Source organism: Nipponia nippon, unplaced genomic scaffold (genome assembly GCF_047370975.1).
Source record: "Nipponia nippon isolate SJK-2023a ecotype South Korea unplaced genomic scaffold, ASM4737097v1 scaffold_1, whole genome shotgun sequence".
NCBI classification, from domain to species: Eukaryota; Metazoa; Chordata; class Aves; order Pelecaniformes; family Threskiornithidae; genus Nipponia; species Nipponia nippon.
Genome location: NW_028262290.1, coordinates 71416948 through 71438994, shown reverse-complemented (window position 1 = coordinate 71438994; position 22047 = coordinate 71416948). Strand labels below are relative to the sequence as shown.

General features: G+C 41.2%; 1 protein-coding gene across 11 annotated transcripts in view; it reads right to left on the bottom strand.

Moving 5' to 3' along the window:
- Positions 1 to 15792, bottom strand: part of MOCOS (molybdenum cofactor sulfurase) — a 228903-nt gene extending 213111 nt beyond the window's left edge. For 2 of the 11 annotated variants that reach the window (XM_087759395.1, XM_087759405.1), the window contains exon 1: positions 15529 to 15792. In XM_087759395.1, the coding sequence (XP_087615521.1) occupies positions 15529 to 15661 (133 nt within the window). In that variant the 5' untranslated portion in view covers positions 15662 to 15792. Of the gene's footprint in view, positions 1 to 374; positions 623 to 4756; positions 4901 to 5909; positions 6116 to 6883; positions 7110 to 8193; positions 8259 to 15528 lie in introns of those variants that run through there. The other 9 variants (XM_087759468.1, XM_087759461.1, XM_087759439.1 and 6 more) reach the window with 9 other exon arrangements.
- Between the last annotated feature and the right edge of the window lie 6255 nt (positions 15793 to 22047).

Genomic DNA, 22047 nt, shown 5'->3' with positions numbered 1-22047 from the left:
TCTTCCCGGGACATTACCTTGCATCGGGTACAGACATTACCATTTCAGAGGTCATGTTCTCTGACCTCTGAAGGGCTGAAATGGGACAAAAAAAGTCTTTTCCAAAGTCCAGTGAGTAAAAAGGAACCCAAGTGAAGCCTGATTGAGTTTTCAGCTGTACTACAATGAGTCAAGCAGAGCTGAACTTTGCCTTCAGGTCACAGAGACCTCACCTTTGTGGAAGAAAAGCAGGCTCCATTCAAACATAAGATCATGCATCAAGGTCTGATTCAGAGCCTTTGAAGTAATTATGAGGCTCTGCTGAACTCTGTATGAGTTAAACCATTAACAAATACGCTATAATCAGCACTTCCTAAACATACAGCACTGATTACCTTTTTGGTTCCAGGCCAAGTTAAAAAGCTGGGTTAAGATCTGCACAGCAGCTTAAATGACCTTTGAAACAAGTGAAATTTTCCATTCTTGAATAAGATATGCTGGGCTGCTCATATTGCTGTCTCCTCATATGGCATCTACAGGACATCTTCAGTCGCTGGGGTATGCATGCTCTCTCTGGAAGTCCAGGTATCAATTTAAGAAGTGCAACATTTTCGATAATCCGTCAACAAAAGGAGCAGGAGGGCTACAATAACAGAGGCAACAGCAACAGAATCTCAAAATGACATAAATCGGCTTACTAGAGTCAGTTACATCAAACAAAGAGCTGCTCCAGAGGTGTATTCAAGACATCCAGGTGATTGAGTGTTTCCCCTAAGCACATATTATACACCTTTATTTACAAATATGCACAAATTTGCCTGTGTATGCAGTACTGAGATGGGTATATGAATATATGTACATAAGTATCCCCTTAAGAGGATAATTAGTGTTTTCATGTTGCTTCTTGTAGCAGAACATAAGGAAAAGCAGATGTGAATCTGGAGACTCTTCCCTTACAGCTCTTTTCCACCTTCTCTTCTCTACTGCTTCTCTAACTGCACATTTTGATATTTTTGGCAAACAGATAACCTGCTTTCACTCTCACTTAACCAAAATTGAGGTCTACAGAACAGCATCAACACTCAACAAAAACAGTAACAACTTTTGGTAACATAACAAAGTTGGGAGTTTTTGTCAGGGCTTCTTTTGTTAAAGAAAGGATACTTCATCTTAGGCATCCCCTCCCTTCCCCCCAAACAAGACAGGCCAAAACAAAGGTATCTAAAATATCTACGTTAACCATAGTTACTGGTGGATATCTTTGAAGAGAGTTAGGCAGACTTCTAACTTAAATGAATTTGCATTCCCTAGAGAATTTCAGTACAGGGGACTGACTTCTAATGCTGTTCAGCTCAATGCAAGTCTGTTCCATCAACTGCTCTTCTCCTTTGCAACCTTACTTTGTTTACTGGGGTGCTCTATGTTTAAATAAAAGTAGGATTTGAGGCACCTGTGAAGTTAATCCAATTTATGCTAGTACTTACTAAGAGAATACAAATATCTAAGCATCTTGAACCCCATAACAGACTGACACTACTGATAGAAATATACAGAATTTCACATTTGGTAACAACCTTCCAGTGAATACTTTTGCCCAGAAAAATGAGTTTCGCACTTGTGCCTCTCTTTTTATATGGACCCAGCAATAAAGCAATTACAACTTTATCCCGCTTTTATAACCATACACCTAAAGAATATTTTGCTGCTCTTCACTAAATCATGGTATAATTCCTCTCATTTAAAGGGCTTCTTTCAATACTAACGACATTAGAAATGAAAGAGAATTATAATTTCACCATAAATTATTCAAAGTACTAAATACAAATGGCCTCATTAACACTAGACTAGCATTGAGAATGAATAAAAGATTATGCGTGGAAAAACAAATATTCCACAGTTTCCCTAATCTCTGAACTCTGAGCTTAAAATCACAACTCTGCCATGACTGCAGCTATTGCGTTTTGCCTCAAGGCAGCTGAAAAAACATTATGCGCTTAAAAATCAAGGTCTTCCCCCACAAAATGTCTAGTCTTGACATATTTGATTAAATGACAATATCAGGCACAACATTCATACAACATATTTTACTCAGTTTATGACACTTTGTACTGTCTAGATAAAAAACACACAGAGCATAGTCTGCCTCCAGTACTGACTACAGGATTGGATCCTGAATATGAGTACCAGTTTCATATCTGGAGTCTCCACAACTACCAGAAACACACTGAAATGCTGGAGTTGCTGGAGTTCCCTACCCATGCTAAAGCCTGGTCCTTCTTTATAGGCCACTTCTACTGATGCTGTACAAACCAGAGACTGCTGAACACACCTGCTCCTTACATGGCAAGGTGGCAAGTTGAGAGTTATGCAAGCTAAGAAATTCAGGAATTGATTCTGCAACATGAATCGAGGATGGAGAGGAATTTTAAGTGAGGTGAACATTATTTATGCCAATGAATGATCAAATTAATAACAAACTATTATCATAAATGGAAAAGTAATAGTAATTTACTAATATTTCAGAGCTAATTTCTGTGACGTTAATTTTCAAATATTTCCGCAGACTTGCTAGTCTAAAACTATAACTAGAAGTAGCATGACAGAATACTATTGAGTTTCTGTAATGAGCTCTTATTATATCCTGAAAATTTCTACTTTTTGTTGAATTTCTGCTTCCGGACATAATATTACCATATTGTCCCAAAGCAAGTATGTTGAAGGCAACAACAGTATGGTTGGTTCTTATCACTTGCATTTTAAAGCTACTTATTTGTCATTAAGATGAAATTCATTTGTAATTCCTGTTTATTTTTAGCAAAACTGCAAGAACATTTTTCACCAAAAGGATGACCCAGGAGATGTAAAAATGAAACACCTAAACATATCAAAACCACCTTCTAAGATAGCTAGTAAACGTTCCCAGTGGACCACAGGCCAAGGTATGGGTCAGGGGGTTGGAAAATGTAAGGGAAGCACAAAATCAAATGTTTAAATAAAAACTTAAAAATTAGTATGTTAGGGTGCCCTCATTTGTGTCCTTAGTTACAGTTACCTCAATACCTCAAGAAGGACCTGATTTTCAAAGAATTGTAAGATCACATCCACTGTAAATCTGGTTCACTCAGATGTCTCCATCTACCCCACCACCTTGCAAATTAGAGTATCCAAAATTCAGACACTTTAGGGGGAAAAAAATCTTAGTCAAAATATTCTGGCGTAATGATAACTCAAAGAATGCATCTAACACAGTACATATAACAATTGTTTTGACGTGTTTCATTTCAGACCGTTTAGTTCTAAAAACTGCTCTTCAAATTTGTGCCATAAATACCAGAATGGGACTGATCCCTATTATGACATGTAGTCACCACCATAACACAATTAAGAGCTCCCCAATGGTCAACACAGAACGAACCCAGGTAATTAGCTGCACAGAACATCACGCGGGTTTCATGTGAGATAACTGCTTTGACGAACAGCGGGCCTTCCTCAATGTTTTGTATAAATATCGGTTATCTTTATCTCCACGCAAAGTCAGGATAAAGTGATAAAGTGAACCTCGGGAGATCAGTTATTGCACAGTGTACACAGATTCATTTATTTATTTTTTTCTACATGAGCAAAATACGGGCTTCCCTTCTCCAGCTTGTGCTAACAGAGGGATATAAGAAAGGCATTAAGTGTAAACTTTTCCCCATGCCCACCCCATTCTGTTTTTCCCCTTTCCCCCCTCCCAACCTGAAACACTTTTATTTCTTCCTGCTAAGGGTGATGACTGTTAGGCACTTAGTGTTCTCACCACAGTGAGACTAAAATTCCTGGATTTATATATATACACCCATTTAGGTATACTTATTTATTTATTTATGTTTACATTTTTACATATAACCATTGCAATGACTGTTCAGTGGAGAGACAATGAGAAACAATCAGTTTTGATAGGAATAGGTTCTTGCTTGTATGACTTTTTCTCTGGTGTATCATTTTTTCTCATATCATATTTCTGTCTACAAGCTGGGAACCCCAACCAACCTAGATCCAGAGGACTACATTAGACGAGACTGCTGTTTTCTCCTGTGTCATTCCACAAGGAATACATAGTGCAGTGAAGCAGATTCAATGCACGCAACGTTGTGCATGGCTCATTTACATTAAGAGCCTAAACAGTAAGGTTTCTCATCTGGATTCAGCCATTTCTGTTCTCACGCTACAGGGAAATTCAATCTACAGCCCAAAAAAATGGAGATGCAGAGTGACTAGAAAGACCACAAGTCAGGTAGATAAATTATTAAAAAAAAGTATAAAAATGAATCCATTGTCCTAAAAGAAAAAACAAGAGAGCTCCCTTCCACTGCCCCCTCTCATGTCCAGAAGCTCTTTATATTATAAATATCAATTTTACTAATTTGAAAAATTCTCATTACAATCTCATTACATTATTACATTACATACATACAATCATTACAATTCTCTCAGTACAATTCATGTAAGAACTTAATAATTTTTAAAGCCAAAGTAAGTTCTATAAGCATATAACTTAGGAGGCATTTGAAGAGGTTAGAACTAGCTAAAGGCAGGCTTTCCCCCTAACTTCCTAATACTCACTCATTATAAATAGTTTTTACATGTAGCGTTGAAATACAAAACCTGAAGGAGATCATTGTAAATTAACTCCTGTTTGATCAATTCAGTACGCAATCACATTTCTACTACAAGCATGGAAGGAAGCAGAAGCAGAAGTAACTGATATTAGATGTTGGATGCACCCACAAGGTACCTAGCATTCAGATTTGAAGATCTGATCAGGCACTTTTGGAAACGTGACAGCTGTCACAAGATTATTTGGTACTGTTTCCCCCACTTCAGCGGCACTGAAGTTTATCCAGGAAGCGTTGCAGTGTAATCCTCGTGACACTTCACAAGTACACCTATCCTTCTCTCTACTTGCAGAAATGGAAGAAAAACTGATTAAAGTTCTGATGGTAGCAGCTATTTAATCTCTCAGGAGCTGTCACGCTCAGTGATGCAAAGCTCGGAGAATCGACCTAGTGCCTCCAAACAAGTGTTACACACTGTGAACTCTGCAACAGTCCACACATTTAAAGGAACGGAGGGTTTCATAATTTCTTTTGTTTTTAATGGGTAGCTTCAGCTCCCATGAGCTAAAAAGCTGGCTTTGCCTTTCATTAGAGCTAATCAGAATATAAATATTCCAACAAAAGCAGATGGTTTTAAATTTGATATTTGCGGGGCAGGGAGGGGAAGATCTCTCCCAACCCTTGAAAAACACCAGATGGAAAGGACACTCAGTAAAAAAAATGTTGGTGTAACTCACTAAGATTTATACTTTTTCATTGTTCACAAAGTACTCAACCTCATACTATTCCAGGCTTCTAAGAATAACCAAGAGGGTGAGTTATAAAAGGGAGAAATAGATGGCTTCACCCCTCAGAGAGCATTTCACTGGATTAGACCCACCCTTTGGGCAAGCTGATACTGAGAGGCGACATGTGGAGGAGGGTTCCCATAGCACCACAGGGAGGCTTCGTCTTCTGTGCCCAGATCTCTTCTAGCAGATCGGATGAAGCCAGGGCCATGGTGGTGCACGCTAAAAGACAGTCCTGGTTCCTCAGCCCTGCGGTGCAGTGATGCTTTCTGTGCCCTGCAGATGAGCTTCGCCAAGCCTGAACATAAGGCAGCTCCTAACAAAATCATCGTTACTGCCTTCCTCACTCCCAGAAGTCTGATTTCTATCCAAGTAGTAGTTGATCACCCCAAAATCACTTTAAATTCTATTTTCCAACCAAAAAACCCTAGGCCTCTAAAGAAATAGAAGACAGAAAGTTTAAAACTAAACTTGAAAATGAGCTATGAAATTTACTATTGAAATGGCTTTTTGTGGTATGACGAGGAATATTAAAGCAGCTTACTTTTTGTCCCCAGGCATCTGTCTCCTTTCCGCCTTACTCACACCCATCCTCTTCCTTCAGCTCAGTGTTTTACAGACACTGAGAGGCTTTAAAGAATGCAACTGAAGTGGGAATCACCACTCATGGTTAACCTTTCTCAAGGAAAATATTTCACGGTATCAAATTCTAAATTGTTATGAACCAAAAAAAAACACCTGTCATGGTTTTTCTCCCTTCTTTCTATATTTCTGCTCTTGGCAAGCTTGGAGAAATACTAAGACAGTTCACTGATTGAACATTAACTGGGCAGTTAATAATCCTGAAAACAGAGGACTTAGTTAATTTCATTAATAGAAAAAGACCGGCATGGACATATGCCTCAGTCAATCCTGAAATAGTTGCAAACAACAGAATGGAAAGGAGTCTGTGAGTCCCACTCACAGAGGCTGCTCTGTCCCAGGAAACACGGAAAGTCAGCTGCGGTGCAGCTCACATGCAGTGTTCTCTTTATTTCCTCATTTTATCTTCAAAATACACCTTTGCAGCCATCCCTTAGAGGTTATTTTTAATTTTTAATGTCTCTTCCATATAATGCTACACAAAACATATCTTACATGGGTTTTAGTTTATTTCTTACGTACTGGAAGTCTTCCAATTCACTCCTAATGAGTTTAAATGGCGCATGTTTTTCTTCACTTGTAGTAGTATTAAATTATCTTCTTCTTAGAAGGGCAACCAGTCATCCTGCATTTGTATTATTAGGCTGTCTCAGCAGCATTGTACCTGTCGCTAAACATCTATGCTAAGGTGATAAGAAGACAATTATTATCACATTGCTACACTTCATGATCACCTTCCACGATACGTTACTTCTCAGACATTCGCATTCTTAAGGGAACGCATTTAAAAGCTGTTACTCATTAATCAAATGTTTCATTTGTTTGTGAACACAAACTCTATCAACAAGCAGCAACGGAGTGCCATACCCTACGTACAGTTTTGTCTGAACATCAATTCGGTCAGGTTCCCAGCCACACAATACCAGCAAGCTTATGTGCAGGCGGGGGAAGTATCATGTCTGCAGGCTCCTTTTTCATGCAGTCTTTAGTTTTACTCCATTCGGTCCACCAGGTAGGGAGCTCTTGCTAGTTAACCACTTTTATTTATCTGCTTTTATCCAGTCTCATGAGAATGCAACATGCGTTATCAAAGCAAATTATCCATCACAACTGAGATAAGACAGGGTATTAAGAAGAGTCTCCCATTCTGCTCACTGGGCTTATGCACTCCTAAATTGATTAAATCTGTAACGAATATTTTCCTAGCGTGGGATGAATCAAAGATGATGACAGATTTTAAAAAAGTTGCATACTGCCAGAGCAGCTGAGTAACATTTTGTTTTGTGACAATTCTAATTGTTTACACTGAAAGAAATACAAAGAAAGACATACAAAAAATAAAAATGTGACTCCCAGTCACATGTTTCCTAAGTTACTTAATAAGTTACACTCCTTAATAAATTACTTGGGAAATGAATGGCACAGCAGATGAACAGTGTATTTTACTCAACAGCAATACAAAGTCCTTTTTTTTTAAAGAAAGGCAACATACGTTTGTACCCATTGCTGATACGATCAGTTTCAAATTACTGAATTATGACAACTTTAATGCACTGTGTGGCATGAACATAAAAATGTGGAAAATCCTGGGCTTCAATTTATTCCTCAGAAGAAATTACAGAACAAACTTTCTGATGACTGTGTAACTTTACCTGACCCATTCACAAGCTTGCACAGGGGTACAAACAGTGATATCTGGTGTTTAATTGTGCATTAATGAAATTAATTCACACAACATTAATTTAATTAATGAGTATTTGTTCAAATGAGCTTCCTGTCATCCTTCCGAATTTTAATTTAGGACATTATCCTGCATATTGCCAGAAGAAGTAAGCTTAGTGGTGCAACTGTCCTTCCCCAGCTAACTATGTCACCAAAAGATGACATACTTGGATTTCTCTCTCTTTTAAGAAGATCATAAGTAACAAAACTCCTGTCCGGTCATATTCTTAGCTTTCTTTTAAAAGCGGTTTAGATCCTGTTGCTCCAGGAACTAATCTGAGTGAGCACAGAAACCACATCCTTTTTACTTCTCTTGCAAAAGCCATATTCCCCTGGCTGCTACAAGAAAGAAGGAGTGAGTCAGTATAATCCTGAAAGCAAGAAGGGAGAAATAAAATAGTGGGGAGAGAAAGATTTCTCTCCCAAAGACCTGCCTTCCAATTTTATATGTATATTTCACATACCAGAAACAACTTAACACTTTCCTGCATGGCATTCTCACAACAGCTGCCTGCCGGGCGTCGCATTCCCATCACAGGCACCTCACAGACCGTCGCTTCTCTACGGCAGGACAGAAGGTGAAGGGGCAAAGAGCATCACTGCACAGGATCTATCGGGGCTGCCAAGAACACTGCCAGGAGCGTAACGACTTGCCTCATTCGTAACGAAACTAATGAAGTTTGACCTTTTACTGCTTTGTGGCCTGTCTTTATGCCTCCCTGCCCTACTATACCCCTGTTTCTCCATAACTCTGTGTCATGGTTTAACCCTAGCGAGCAACTAAGCACCACACAGCCGCTCGCTCGCTTGACCGCCCCCTCCCTGGTAAGAGTAAAAGTGAGAAAACTCATGGGTTGAGATAAAGGCAGTTTAATAATTGAAATACAGTATAATAATAATAATAATAATAATAATAGAATATACAAAGCAAGGGACACACAATATTGTGCTGTCTACCCATTTACCAACCTCTCATATCAGTGCTTTTTGTTATGCAGCACTCTGCAGTATGGTCTTCCTGAATGCAATGACAGTCTTTTCACACCCAAGCGACGTCTCTGCAGCATCCCTCTGATACCAAGTATGCAATGAATCACGCTGATCAACAAAAACTGACCTCTCACCTCTCCATTTGGCATTTTGTCCTTAGACTGGGAGTACCCTTGAATTCTGGTGAGCAGCTCAGATATGGGAATTGTTACTGTAACATATAATGGAAATTTCAAGAGCTTCACATGCTAGGTTCTGATTTTGCAGGTGGAATTCCAGTATAAGTGCAGGGACACCAGCAGCAGATCATATCTGGCTGAAAGCTTACATAGACCCTTTAATTAATCATCTTACATTTCACATTTAAAAAAAAAACAAAAACAAAACAAATGACATAAACATCGTACAGAAATACATAGAAATATGCTGGGAAGAAATCAATACACATCTCACATACAACAACCTCATAACAATGGAGGAGGACAAACAGGAGAATCTAAGAGGAAGCAAAGGCCATGGAAGGAAGGATGCAACACTGATGTGGGATTCTGTAGGAACAAGATTTTGGTGCATTTCCCATTTCTGAGTAAGAGATAAGAAAGCATCTTGCGCTTTTCTAAATAAAACATCTGCCTATTTTAATACTTTCATACACTAATATACATCTTGTACAGATATTAATTTTAGAGATAACGCATCTTTTAATTAAAAGTGCAATTTTTTTACATGGGTGGCTGGTACCCTGCAGCATCTGTGGAGTTCCATAAAATATCTTTCCAAATCTATTTTTTTCATCTCTATATGTTGATTTAAAAAAATCTGATGTCTATATATGATTATTTCCTGTTGTAAAGAATCTAGTCCCAAATGATTGATATTTATTTCTAAAATACACTTGAAAATTCATGTCAACTGTATGAGGTTTATAGGGTTTGGTACTTTGGTTTTTTGCTCAACATTTCTGTATTCCAGACAGAGTTTTAAATGTCTTGTACTATGTGGAATAGGCGATTACAGAGCCACGGTAATGGTGCAGTGAACATCTTTATATGGGCATTACAACACCAAATTTGAAGGCAAAACTGAATTATAAATATTACTCTGAGTAATATGATTCAGAAAGAGAAGACATTACCTGTTTCTTTGAGGGAAATTTTTTTCCTCTAACTAAACTTTAAAGTAACTAAAACTTTATGCAGTGCTGAAATATTGCAATCACGTTATCATTGACTACTCTTCATTAACAGCTATGTCCATCACGAAGAGCAAAAGATCACCCAGCTCTGGGTGGTTAATTGAAAGATGAGTCCTGCATAGAGCAGACCCCCGATAGCCTTCTGAACTCTGAAATGCAAAGTAAGAAATTCCTTAACAGTACCTGTTACTTCTATGTAGGCAGAAGAAAACGTCTGAAACTAACACACAGTTGCTGTTACTGCATTTGGTACTAAATCCACTTTATGTTCCACACACGCTTCCTCTTTGATATCAATTCTTTAGATAACAGCTTATTTAGATAACTACTGCTGACTTGAAATCAACAGGCAGCATTAAGGCTTTACATGAGCATATATACTGTTTTTTACAAAACAATTGTCATGTAGTTGTGCAGTTATACTTCCCACACCACAGCTTCTTTTTACGATACCTTCTCCAGCCACTAAATGCATCTTCACAGATGTCTTCTAACATTTCAAACTGTCCACCAGCCATCTCCTTCAATAAATGTAATTTCTTTTGCTTCCTTTTCCCCCCAAAATAAAAAAAAAACAATGCATTTCACAAAATCAAATCACGTTGTGACAGAGGGACTACAGAGGATGGGAGCAGGTTACCAGCCAGAGACCTCACAGCCACTGAGGAGAGAGCAAACAAGCCTTGCACAGTGGTAGGAAGAGGAGCTCTCAGCTTTAGACACCAAAACAAAAGGTTTAGAAGACTTCTTCCCTGTTCAGGATGAGCTAGAAATGAGGTAACTCAGTGAGACTTATTCTCCAGCACAATTAGCACCTCTTCTAGCTACCCAGAATCTCCCAAGAAGACAAAAGCAGCCTCATCCTTCCCCTACACATTGCTTTTGCTGGCTTTGGGCCTGAGAGGTAAGCGCTGGATTAACATTAATGTATGCCAGTCTCAGCACATGGATGAAATCATTTTACCTTTCCGGGAGATGCCATCTCTCCCAAGACTGCAGCCGCCTAGCTTAATTCTGGCCAGCAATGGGCGGGTGGGCTTTAGGGACCTCAGAATTAAGTATTGCAGCTGACCATAAAATGGCACATGCCTTGCTTCTGGTTCAGCATAGACCTTAGACAACAATGAATCAAAATAAACTTATCCCTTATTCTCAAACTGATTTTTAAATGGCATGATGAGACTTGCATATTGCTAACTTGCTCAAAGAACAATATTGCTCAAAGAAGCTAACTATAAACGGTTTTGCTGAACACACACAGGCACTTCGTCTTCACCAAGAAAAAAAGAGATTAGAAAGAAGAGATTCATCCACAGGTAAAAATTAATAATAATTAGGAAATCAGCAGAAAGTAATATAAACATAAGCAGAAGCAGAAGACAGCTACCAGATCAAACAGAATGGTCTTTAAAAAATAAAAAAACAAACAAAAACCTCTGGAGATGTAAAAAAAAAATCCAATTATTTTAGGATACAAAAATTACTCCAAATAATTTTTTTTAAAGAAAAATAAAAAATCTCAGACATAAGGCTGGTAGAATTTCTGGTTTGACAAGGCAAGTAAACTGGCATAGCAGCAGAGAAACTGAGGTCATGCCTACATTTACAACCAAGAGGTGAGCACAACTCTTCAGGCTCACAGTACACTCATCTTCACAAGTTTCATAAAACGTGAGCATCAGCTACCTATTAACAAAATTACTCTGAGCTGACACACCAGAATGCATTTCCTACTTCTGAAATTCAGCCTAAACACCAGTTACCCCAAACGTGGCAAAACAGATAGGCTTTTCTGTTCTCGGGGGACAGAGCTGACCTTTGCTAAGCGAGCCACTAAGGACTAACTGAAATGCATGGAGAACACCTGCTTTTCTGTTCTCCTACTTACAGGAGAAGTCTCAGTGCAAATAATTACCAGCAATATGAGTAAAAAGTTTTATTTTTGTGTAAGGTCAGATCCAGTACCCATCTATTCCTTAACTGAACAACAGAATAAGCTCTTGTACAGGTGACCAGTTCATGAGACATCATTTGAGTTTCAAAGAAACAAAGGCCAATTCTGTTATTCAAAGCTTAGTTTGCCTTTCCTTTTTGTTTAACAGGAAAGCTACATTATTATCGTTAGTTGTATGTACTCACACATATCACAAATGTCATACTACTAAGGTAACACATGATTTGTCACATGACTGTAGTTGAAGTACAGGACAGTGACCGATTTGACATTAAATGGGACAGTGCATCTTACCTCAGTTAAAGAGTATCTTCAGACAGTCAGTAGCCCTTAGGAACACGTGATTGCTAACACAAGCTGGCTTTTATTTGGGGGATGGGTATCCACTGCTTATCGGTCTTGGAAAGCTCCCACTGAAACGGACACAGCTATCTTAGAGGAGAATACTGGCACACAACTGAAACTGGAAAGGTATCTTGGGATTACACGCTGCATCGTAAATCACATGTCAGCTTTTTCTTTCTTAAAAACACGATACGAACTGAAGCTGGTATTTTCTTTGCTATGATAAACATCGCAGAAGCATATTCATCCCCATTACTTAACAACAGAACCTATAAACTCCCGCCGATTTCTTTATCCATTTCTAAAGCACAATTTACAATCCTACACTGCAGATAAGGGTACGCTGCTCACAAGATTAAAGTCAAGGTCACATACTGCGCACACGCTGCTGCCTGTGAAACAGGGATCTGTTTCACAGACTCCACGTATATTTTTAGAAGGGGCTGCTGTAGCCAACAGCTAACAGCCCCTGAATTACAAAAGTGAAGATAAACCTTGGCTTAAAAGGTAAAACTTAAGGCTTCAGTGCCAAAACAGACAGAGCCCTGCTGGTTCAAGTAAGCAGAGTAGTTCCTTTTTATCCCTCCACAAAACCTGAAGGGGAAATCCCCAACACACTCAGTACGAGCCCAACTTTCCTTCTGATGGAGCCAAGAGTGAAACTCCCACCGACTTTGATAGGACCATAGGGAGACCACCTTTGAAAAATCATGGTTTTATAGTATATGCAGCAGCCGGTGTTCCCTACGCACATCTGTTGTACCTTCTTCTCAACAGGCACTTGTGCAACTATTCATGCTAGAGCTACAGCAGAAGCACTAGCACCATACAGGCAAAGGTTTATGACACAGAAAAGGTTTCTGCCTTCCCTTAGTGGATGCCACCAGGTATCAGCAATCAGGAGGAAGTGAATACATTGATATGCAATAATTATTATTATCGCATGCTGCTCATAAGAAGATGACACTTCCAAAATGAGCATTAGGCTTACCTCATGGATTCCAAAAATTCTGTTCACATAAAAAGTGAGCAGCAGAATCTGGATTTTTATCCAACTTTAATGATGGGAAGATCTTTGAGGCATGCCTCAAATAAACAGGCAGAGCAAGACATTACTATTAACTACCTAAAAATAGAGATCATTCTCGTTTGCCTAGTGGAACTAGTTAAGATTGCTCTTTACTAGAAGGGATTAAATTGCAGAGATCAACCCCATGAACAGCTACAGGTTCCTTAGTGAATCAGTGTTTTAATAATCAGGGCTTACCCATAAAGCTGACCCAAGGCCACCAGAAATGTAAAACTCCTACCTCATCCCCCAACCTGCATGTTTTGGCAGGTCACTGAAAATGCTTAAGTAGCTAAATGCCTGAAAGCCCCACTAATTTTTTGTAAGTAAGTCACTTGGAGAAGGCCCTTTTACTTACTACTGCTGCTGCTAACCTGTATGTCAGCCACCTTTCCTTCACCTTATTTCAGCAAGGCAACAAAGACCTAGAGCTTTAAAAGCCATTTTATAACGTCTGCATCAATGTGTCAAGACCTTCAGCAAGTGGGGATACAGCTACACGGCTAAATAAAAAGAGGCCAAGGAATAAGTACAAGCAATGTGCCTATCATCCACACTGCTCCACAGTCCCTGGACTCTGTCCCAGACTGCTCCAACTAGTCAGCTCTGAGACAAACAGACGTGTAAGGCAGGGGACGCTCTGCCTTACACACTTGGCCTAGGAATCTGTCCCTGGACACCTTTCATTAGCCACTACTGGCATCACTTGAAGGCACAAGTTCTTGACTAGAGGAGAGATGCTCCTGTTTTTAAGGCAAGAATCCCAGACAGGACACCATGTGTATGTACAGCGATCAGTTAAGGACACTGATCTTTCTCACAGAGGTGACAAGCTTTCAAGATGAATGGACGATGATTTATTAATTGAATAACACGTTAAAATTCTGAAGGGGAAAACAAAGGGCAGAAGGAATTTGCAACCTAGGTCACCTTACCATAGACTATTATGTGATTTCAATTAGCTAATACTATGACAGATTCTATTTTATACCCTGTATTTGTTTTTGTTTATCTATTTCCGGAAAAATTCTAAATTATCTATCGTCCACATCTTATTTTAGTAGGTTGCATGACCGACGTGTAACTCAGTAGCCTGTATTAGCCAAAACATTTTCAAATGGAGGTAAACTCCTAATGGTCTGCCTTTGCAGTGAGCTCCATTTGGGGACCCAGGCTGATCCAGCAGACATCATTCATTAGCAGATACACTTTATTTCAAAACTGTGGAGTCTCATGAGAAACCAGCCCAATTCTCAGGAGCCTTGAAAAGTCATCTGCGTAAATGTCTAAACAAAGTTTCAGTTACAAAACACCCACTTTTCAGAATCTTGCCCTGAATTTAGGACAAGCAGTTTCTTGTTATCGAACTTTCACTGATGCAACTATGACTAACACCAGACTGTGAAATTAACTTACTGAATCTTAAAGTTCCTCAAACTGCTGCTTGAAATTAATTTTTTTCCACATTCCTCTAGAGGCAAAGTATAACTCCATTCTTTACTAAACACCCGTGTGTGAGAAAGCCCACTCCTGCATTCGATCACCAGAATTCAAAGAAATGACAAAAACAAGCATTAACATGAAACTCTTAACAGAAAGAGTGGCCTAAATAACAGGTTCAGGACATCCAAACTGACGTTATTTACTCTGCTCTCTACTCTGTTTTTCCCCTAAGTATTTTGAAGTGTTAATATCACGGACACTGATACCTCTTCAAGTAAAATAAATTATTGTAGTATTTCCATCACGATTAGATTTGAAGCAGTATGTTCAAGCAACGTTTAACGCTGGGCAAAGGGGAAATCTATAAAACCTGCAAAAGTAGATTACAAAGACCCGTCGAACCACAAACCTTTACTAGACAAGGGCTGTTTTACCATTTTAATTTGCCCCCCCCCCCTTCTTAATATCTCGCTTTGCATTTTGTTGCTGTACCTACACCCTGTTACTGAATTCATGGCACCTCCGGGGCACTTGTACCGGAGGCGAGGCCGAGGCCGAGGGGCGGCCTGCAGGCCCCCGCCGGGCCGCTGAGGGGGCCGCGGCGAGGCGAGGCGGCTGCTGCCTGCCAGCGCTCCCCCCGCGCTTCCCCCGCCGCTCCCTCGCACCAGAACGCGTCCCGCCCGGGGACCAGGCGAGCCGGGACCGGCCCGGGCCTCTCCCGCCCCCGGCCCGCCCCCGGCGGCCCTGCCCGCCCCTCACCCGCCCCTCACCCGCCCCTCTGGGCTGCGCCCGGCCCGCGGTACCTCGCAGCCGGGGGAACTCGCGCTCCCGGAGGTCGCGCAGGCCGCCGCCGCCGTACCCGTACCCGTACCCGGCGGGGCAGGCGGCCCGGAAGGCGCGGAAGGAGAGCAGCTCCCCCCGCGGCGCCTCGGCCATGCCGCGGGCTGCAGGCGGGAAGGGGGGAGAGAAAGCCTGACAGAAACACGGGCGCGGCTCCCCGGGCAGCGCAGCCTCCCGCCCGGCAGCGCTGCGGGCAGGCACTGCCACCGGCCCAGCGCGGCCCGGCCCGGCCCCGCCGCGCCTCGCTCCTCCCGCCTCCCGCCCCCGGGCGCCGCGGGTGCCCGCGCTCCGCCTGCCCGCCCTGCCCCGGGAGCGGCGCCGGGCAAGGCCCGCAGCGCTCCGGCCGCGGCTGAGCCGGTGACTGGGGCCGGAACAGGGAGGCGGTGAGCGCTGCCGCGGTGGGCCGTGGGGTGCGCCCTGAGCCGGGCCGGGTGCGCAGCTCCACAGGCCTGGCCGTCCGAAAGGGACCCGGTGGCCCGGCCCTGGCCCCGCTCCAGCCGGAGCCCTGTCGGCAGCAGGGACATCTGCCCACGCTCGTCATCCGGACTCGGACACCAGTGCAGGCTGATCCCCAAGCCCGCGGACCCGAGTAGAGCCCGTCCGAGGTGAAGTTTCCTGAAGCACCGGGACATCGCGTCTGGGTTCACAGTAACAAGTGTGCCTCTGCTCACATCCTCTCCTATGGAAGCACACGATTTAAAATAGGGATAGCACGTGGAAATCTCTTTTCCCTAAAATTTTCGAATTTTCCTCATTTCTTCGAGATGATGCCTCTTCTGCTGCTGCTAATAGGTCGTGGAAGTCACTTTCTCACACCTTGCGTTTGGTGTATGATACTCCTGCATCACACTTAACCGCCTCTACTGGCCATAGATGCCATGTGGTCAATGTATAGGACCATGGCTGGCCAAAAGCCTAAGGTATAGGCTGGTCGTCAGGTGTAGAGAGAATGGCAGCCATTCATGTAAAAGCCTTTGCTTTGTAGGATAAACTATAACCATACACGTACACAGAAAATCATAGCCAAAGGAATGTTTTTGCGGGGGGGTTGGGTCTTGGTTTGTTTTCTCAAAAAAATTTTTTTTTTCCCTCACATACTATTTGCAGTGAATTTTTCTACTTGCAGCTCTGCAATCTGCAGACAGTTAAAAGACACCCCAGTCCAATACTAACATAAAACTGCATGTGTTAGGTTGGATCTGTGTCTGAATTCTGGTAAGACAGACTTCTTAGATTGTTTTAAATACTATCAATTGGTCATCAATGAAATGGGAAACTACCAAGAACAAACTTCAGCCCAAATTGAACCATATTTTCACTTACAAAGAGATACGGAATAAAAGCCATGTAGAAAACTAAAAAATGAGCCTGACATGAAATAACATGCTAATATGGTCCCTACCTTATATATTAGGAGATTTTGCTCAGTTTAAGAACACAACCCTGGCTCTGAGGGGCCGGGCAATATTTCTGTAATGCTGTAAGAATGTTTGTCCCTGACCCTGTACTCATGATTGTGGCAGGTGTATAATACTGGGTCTTATTTCCAGGCATAGTCCTCTTCTGCAGGACTGGTCTTTAATATTCTGCTGTTCACATCATCACCAATACCGTGTCTCTACATTTTGCTTGCACCCTGGTTTTGTTTTTACCCAGATGCCAAAACCCGAAGAAATACAAGGACATTGTCATATCGTCTACAAAATCCACTGCTTCACATTGGTGTGATATATCGATGTAATATAAACATGTTTCCATTTAAAATAATATCCCCCACAACAACTAGCTTGTATTATATAAATATTTTACATGTCCCAAGTTACACTCATACTTTTGCTCTGAGGCCCACGTGTTAAGCAGGCTAACATTTCAGAGAGTCACCAGAATTCAATGTGGACAGAAACAGTACCTCACTGCCTCATCTCCTGCCTTTGGCATACTTGCATTTTTAGCCTTGGTTTTAAGGAAATGAGGGCTTTGCGGAGAAGAAAGGGTTTCTTCCTTCCGTCAGTAATTAATCCTTGAACTACCTTGACAGTTTAATCATGTGGGGAAGATGGCTAGAAAGCGTCTGAGTTTCATGAACATCAGGGGCTGGATAGAGGAAAGGAGCCTCAATTAGTTCCCCCACTGAAGGAAAAGTGGGGGAACTAATAGAGGTGGGGGAACTAAAAGTGGCACATTTCAGTCATCAAATCACCGTACGCTTTGTTTGACAGCTGCCAGGCAGCACACGCACCCGAGGTTTGGGAACAGTCACTGGGCATGCCGCTCCCTGCCAAGCGGGACTGCGCTAGCCTATGTAACAGAGGGGGAGCTGGAATAAAGGGTCGCAAATCCATACAAAACCAAGTTTTATTTGTCCTGCTGTTCACAGAACACAGGATTTTAAAACACATTCAGAACAATAATCAAGAAGTTTTGTCATTTCTTTTGATGGGGCCAAAAGCAAGGGGGAAAGAAAAAGAGGAGGAAGGAAATACAAAAATCCGAAGGTGGTGTCTTCACTGTAATCAACAATTTAGTTTAAAAAATTGAGTGCATTCAGGAAATAGTAGGAGCTGCACACAAACCTGAAAATGCTTTTTGGGAAAAGGGGTTTGTGTTTTTCACATGGAAAATGTGGTTTCACTGCTATTAAAAAATTACAAACTAGTTTCTGATGCTGCCTCAAGAACAGCTTCACACTATCTGCACTTCCAGAGAAATTCTGCCAGCGCATTCACCTGAAAGTTTGCATCACACCCCATAGATATCAGCTGGGACATAGTCTGCACCTCTCGGAAGAACTAAGTATATATGCCATAACTTCATCATAAACTTTACCTAACAGGAGCTTGTTATATTATGCACATTACTTAGGAAGACAGCTTCAGTGCGGTTCTCACTAAGCACGATGGTCTCGTGTGTAAATGTAGCACTCTCAGGACTATCGAGGGACCACAGCTGGAAACTTGAATCCCAAACTGGTTTTGATTTGCACAGGAGAAGGAGGCTTGGGTCTTCCTTCTCTAACAGTTCTGAGAGATACACTTAGCAGATACAGCACATGCCCCAAATACATTTTTTGGCCTAGCTGATGATCTCACAGAAACTAATTACCAAATGAACTATACCTTATGCATTTCCTTCCAGGTGAACAAAACTGTCAAAAAAAGAACAGTTGCCATCAAGTGGAGGAATGTTTTTAACTGATCTCCTGAAGTCACTTTTTTTAAAACCAGAACCCTGCACCAAATACCTTTTTTTACTTTAATAATTTATGCATTGCAATTTAGAAGGGCCTATCCCATCACTATGACTTTTTTACTGCAAGTATATGTAGAAAATACCCGCCATGGATTTTCCCTCATATTTCTAGTTTCCTGTTATCAATTTCCAGAGCAATTTATTTATATTGATCGCTATGCATAGTTCCCGCACCATTTTCATATATTGTGTATGTCAAATAGTTGCTTTCACTTCCGTATTGAACCAAGACTAGTTTTCCCTATCAAAACAGTCCTTTTTCTTGATGACAGAATGCAGCTTTCTGATCTGACAATAAATTCATTCTAAAGATCTAATTTCCATTCACATTTTTACATAAAAATGTTTCCTCACAATTGATTTCCATCTTTTTTTTTTTTTTTTCTTTTTTCTCCTGGTTTTGGAAGAGTAGAGCCCTTTGGAAGCAACACACACATGGAGACAGTACCAATTGGGAATGTGCTCTGTTTGCACATTGCATGTAATCTGGCGATGATCACTGATCCCTGGAGTGCTACCAGTTTCCAGTACAGGGCTTAGTTCATCCTCATCTGTCATAAAGGCCAACCAGAATCTTCTAAATAACAAGAGGCATTAAGGTCGCTCTGTGTCAGTGTAGAAGTTTTTGTGTTTGAAAATTAGCATAACTTGTAAAAACTAACTAGGTTTTGCTGCTGGCTCTATTTCTGACGTAAAAGCTGGAGATTTCATGGAATTTCCACATGAAACCGTAGTTTTTCCATCTGCACGTTGCAGATTCGTAGTTACAGAGTAACTTTTCCTCTTCTCTGGTTATCCAGTGAAGCCAGGGGATCAGTCCATGTAAGCACATTAATTAAATTACATACATTGGTGGGCAGGTATTGCCTAGGGAGTCACATTCACAAAACTGAAAAGTGATAAAATGCTGTTAGCAAAAGGATCACTGTGCACATGCACTGGGCACACAAATTGCGTGCATTAACCCCCCACCCATGCACACACACACACAGAGTTTTGCAGTTCTTTCCTTAATAAAAGCTCAGCAGCAGAAACAGAGCAATTTAACTTGTTCTTTCCAAGTTTTAGCAGAGTGAAATAATGCCTCCAGGTAAACTAGTTAGTAGGTTTCTTGATTCATAAATGTTAATGTGTAACCCTGCCATTGCTTGGAAGATGTTACAAAATAAAAAAGGGGTTTTTTAATCCCTTCACTGTGCTGTGACAATGCTTCTTTTTTCTCTCTAGCAAGTATTTAAAAGCACTATAAGAAACAAGAAGAAATATCCTCTGCACAAATACTTTGCAAACAACTCAAAACCTGATATGCTTCTCTATAAAGGAGTTGTGCTGTCCTCTTGCAGCTCTATAGAAGAGCAATGGGACCGCAGTATTGGTTCTTTAGGGTCTATTCAGTGCAAATAATAAACCATCACCATAATACAACTACATGATGATAGGGTATAGAGAAGATGGTGCTTGGTGGAAGGACAGACGACAGTGAACACAAGCTGGAACAAGGGAAATTCTGACTAGATACAAGTTTAAAAAAAAAAAAAACCAAAACATGAGAGTGGTCAAACACTGGAGCACAGTTCTCAGAGAGGCTGTGGAATCTCCATCCTTAGAGAGATTTAGAACCCACCAGGATACAGCCCTGAGCAATCTCCTCCAGCTGAACGCATTTTGAGGAGGAGGGTGGACAGGAGACCTCCAGGGGTCCCTTCCAACCTCTGTGGTTCTATAATAATTAATTGCAATGATCAGCAAAGTATTTCTAAGTAATTAATATGTGACTGTTAGCACCAGCTCTCAGATAGCTTGGCAAACAAGAAAAGGTTGTCCTGGGGCAGGAGCATGCATTGTGTAACCTTTCTTTGTCCCCTCCAGCACATTTTGTGACTGTATTTCTAATACATCCTACCTGTGTACAAACCAACTGAACAGCACTGAATGCAGGTAAGTTCTTTACCAGTTGCAAATATGCAGTAAAGGTGATTCTGCTCAAAGAGAAAAAACAATACCCTGCCTGTTTGGCTTATTAGACCAAGCAACGGGTTATTCATATTGCCCAAATTCTTTAAGAAACAGAGTTACAGAATAGTTGAGGTTGAAAGGGACCTTTGGAGGTCACCTATTCCAACCCCCTCCCCAGTCCACTTATTTGTGGTTACTCGCCATTATGCCACTGGTCTCCAGTAATAATTATGTCTTTTATATGACAGCAATTGACAGTTACTATACAAAAACACTGCACACCACATTAAGTCCGGTCATCATCAGCTTCCAGTTCTGAACCCTGTCACACCCAGCTTACTTTACCATTGCATGACTATCCCAAGACGCATCTTACAGTCTCCCCCTTTGACAAAGGTTTACGGACAAGGCTAGTATAAAATACATAGACTAATGCTGTAGAAAGCCCTGAGCTCGTGCTGTGTCTCTGCCACTGGTCTACTGTCTGAGCAGGAGAGGTTATCCCTTCCTTGTAGTAGCCTTAGGTATAAATTAATGAAAACTATGAATCAGAGCTTATGGACATGGTTGGATATTGTATTAAAGGGTTAAGCAGTTTGGAATTATGTAACATGAAGCATGCAGAATATTAAGAACCAACTTAATGCAGTGTATGTGAGCACTGCAAGAAAGGTCTTAGAATGGAGAGGTTTTGCTCTTGGGCAGAATTTTTGCCAGCAGAAAGCCAGATTCTGCTCTCATCCTCCACTGACGCTGAAAGCATTAGCGGATGTGAATGCTACAGCCATGAAATGGTTGCACAGAGATCAGCACAGGCACAGCCTTGCCTTTGTGGCTGTATGTTAGGAAAAGCACTAGTGGCTCATTGCAGCTCAGATCACACTTCCTACACATTTAAGTGTGACATAACCCTTCTCATTTATTCGTTACACACAAAATGAGTTTTTACCCTGCTATATTCTTTTTCATGTTGTGCCATGGAACAATAAAATAAAGACTATTTTGCTCACTGCAGCAACATCCCAATGTGTGCACACACTGCTCCAGTCTCTGATTAGTTAACTGGTTGATCTGGAAAGGTGTGCAGTATCAGAAGCTCTAATGCAGTTGCTTACTGACTGTAAACATTTATTGACTATAAGGAAAACTTTATCTAATTCACCACATGTTTACAATTAGTTACAAGAAATCCACTTCTTATGTGGCCCTTTGAGCCCACCAGTTATAAAAAGCTGCTAGGGCATGTATGGCAAAAGTCAAGATTATAACTTCTAGTG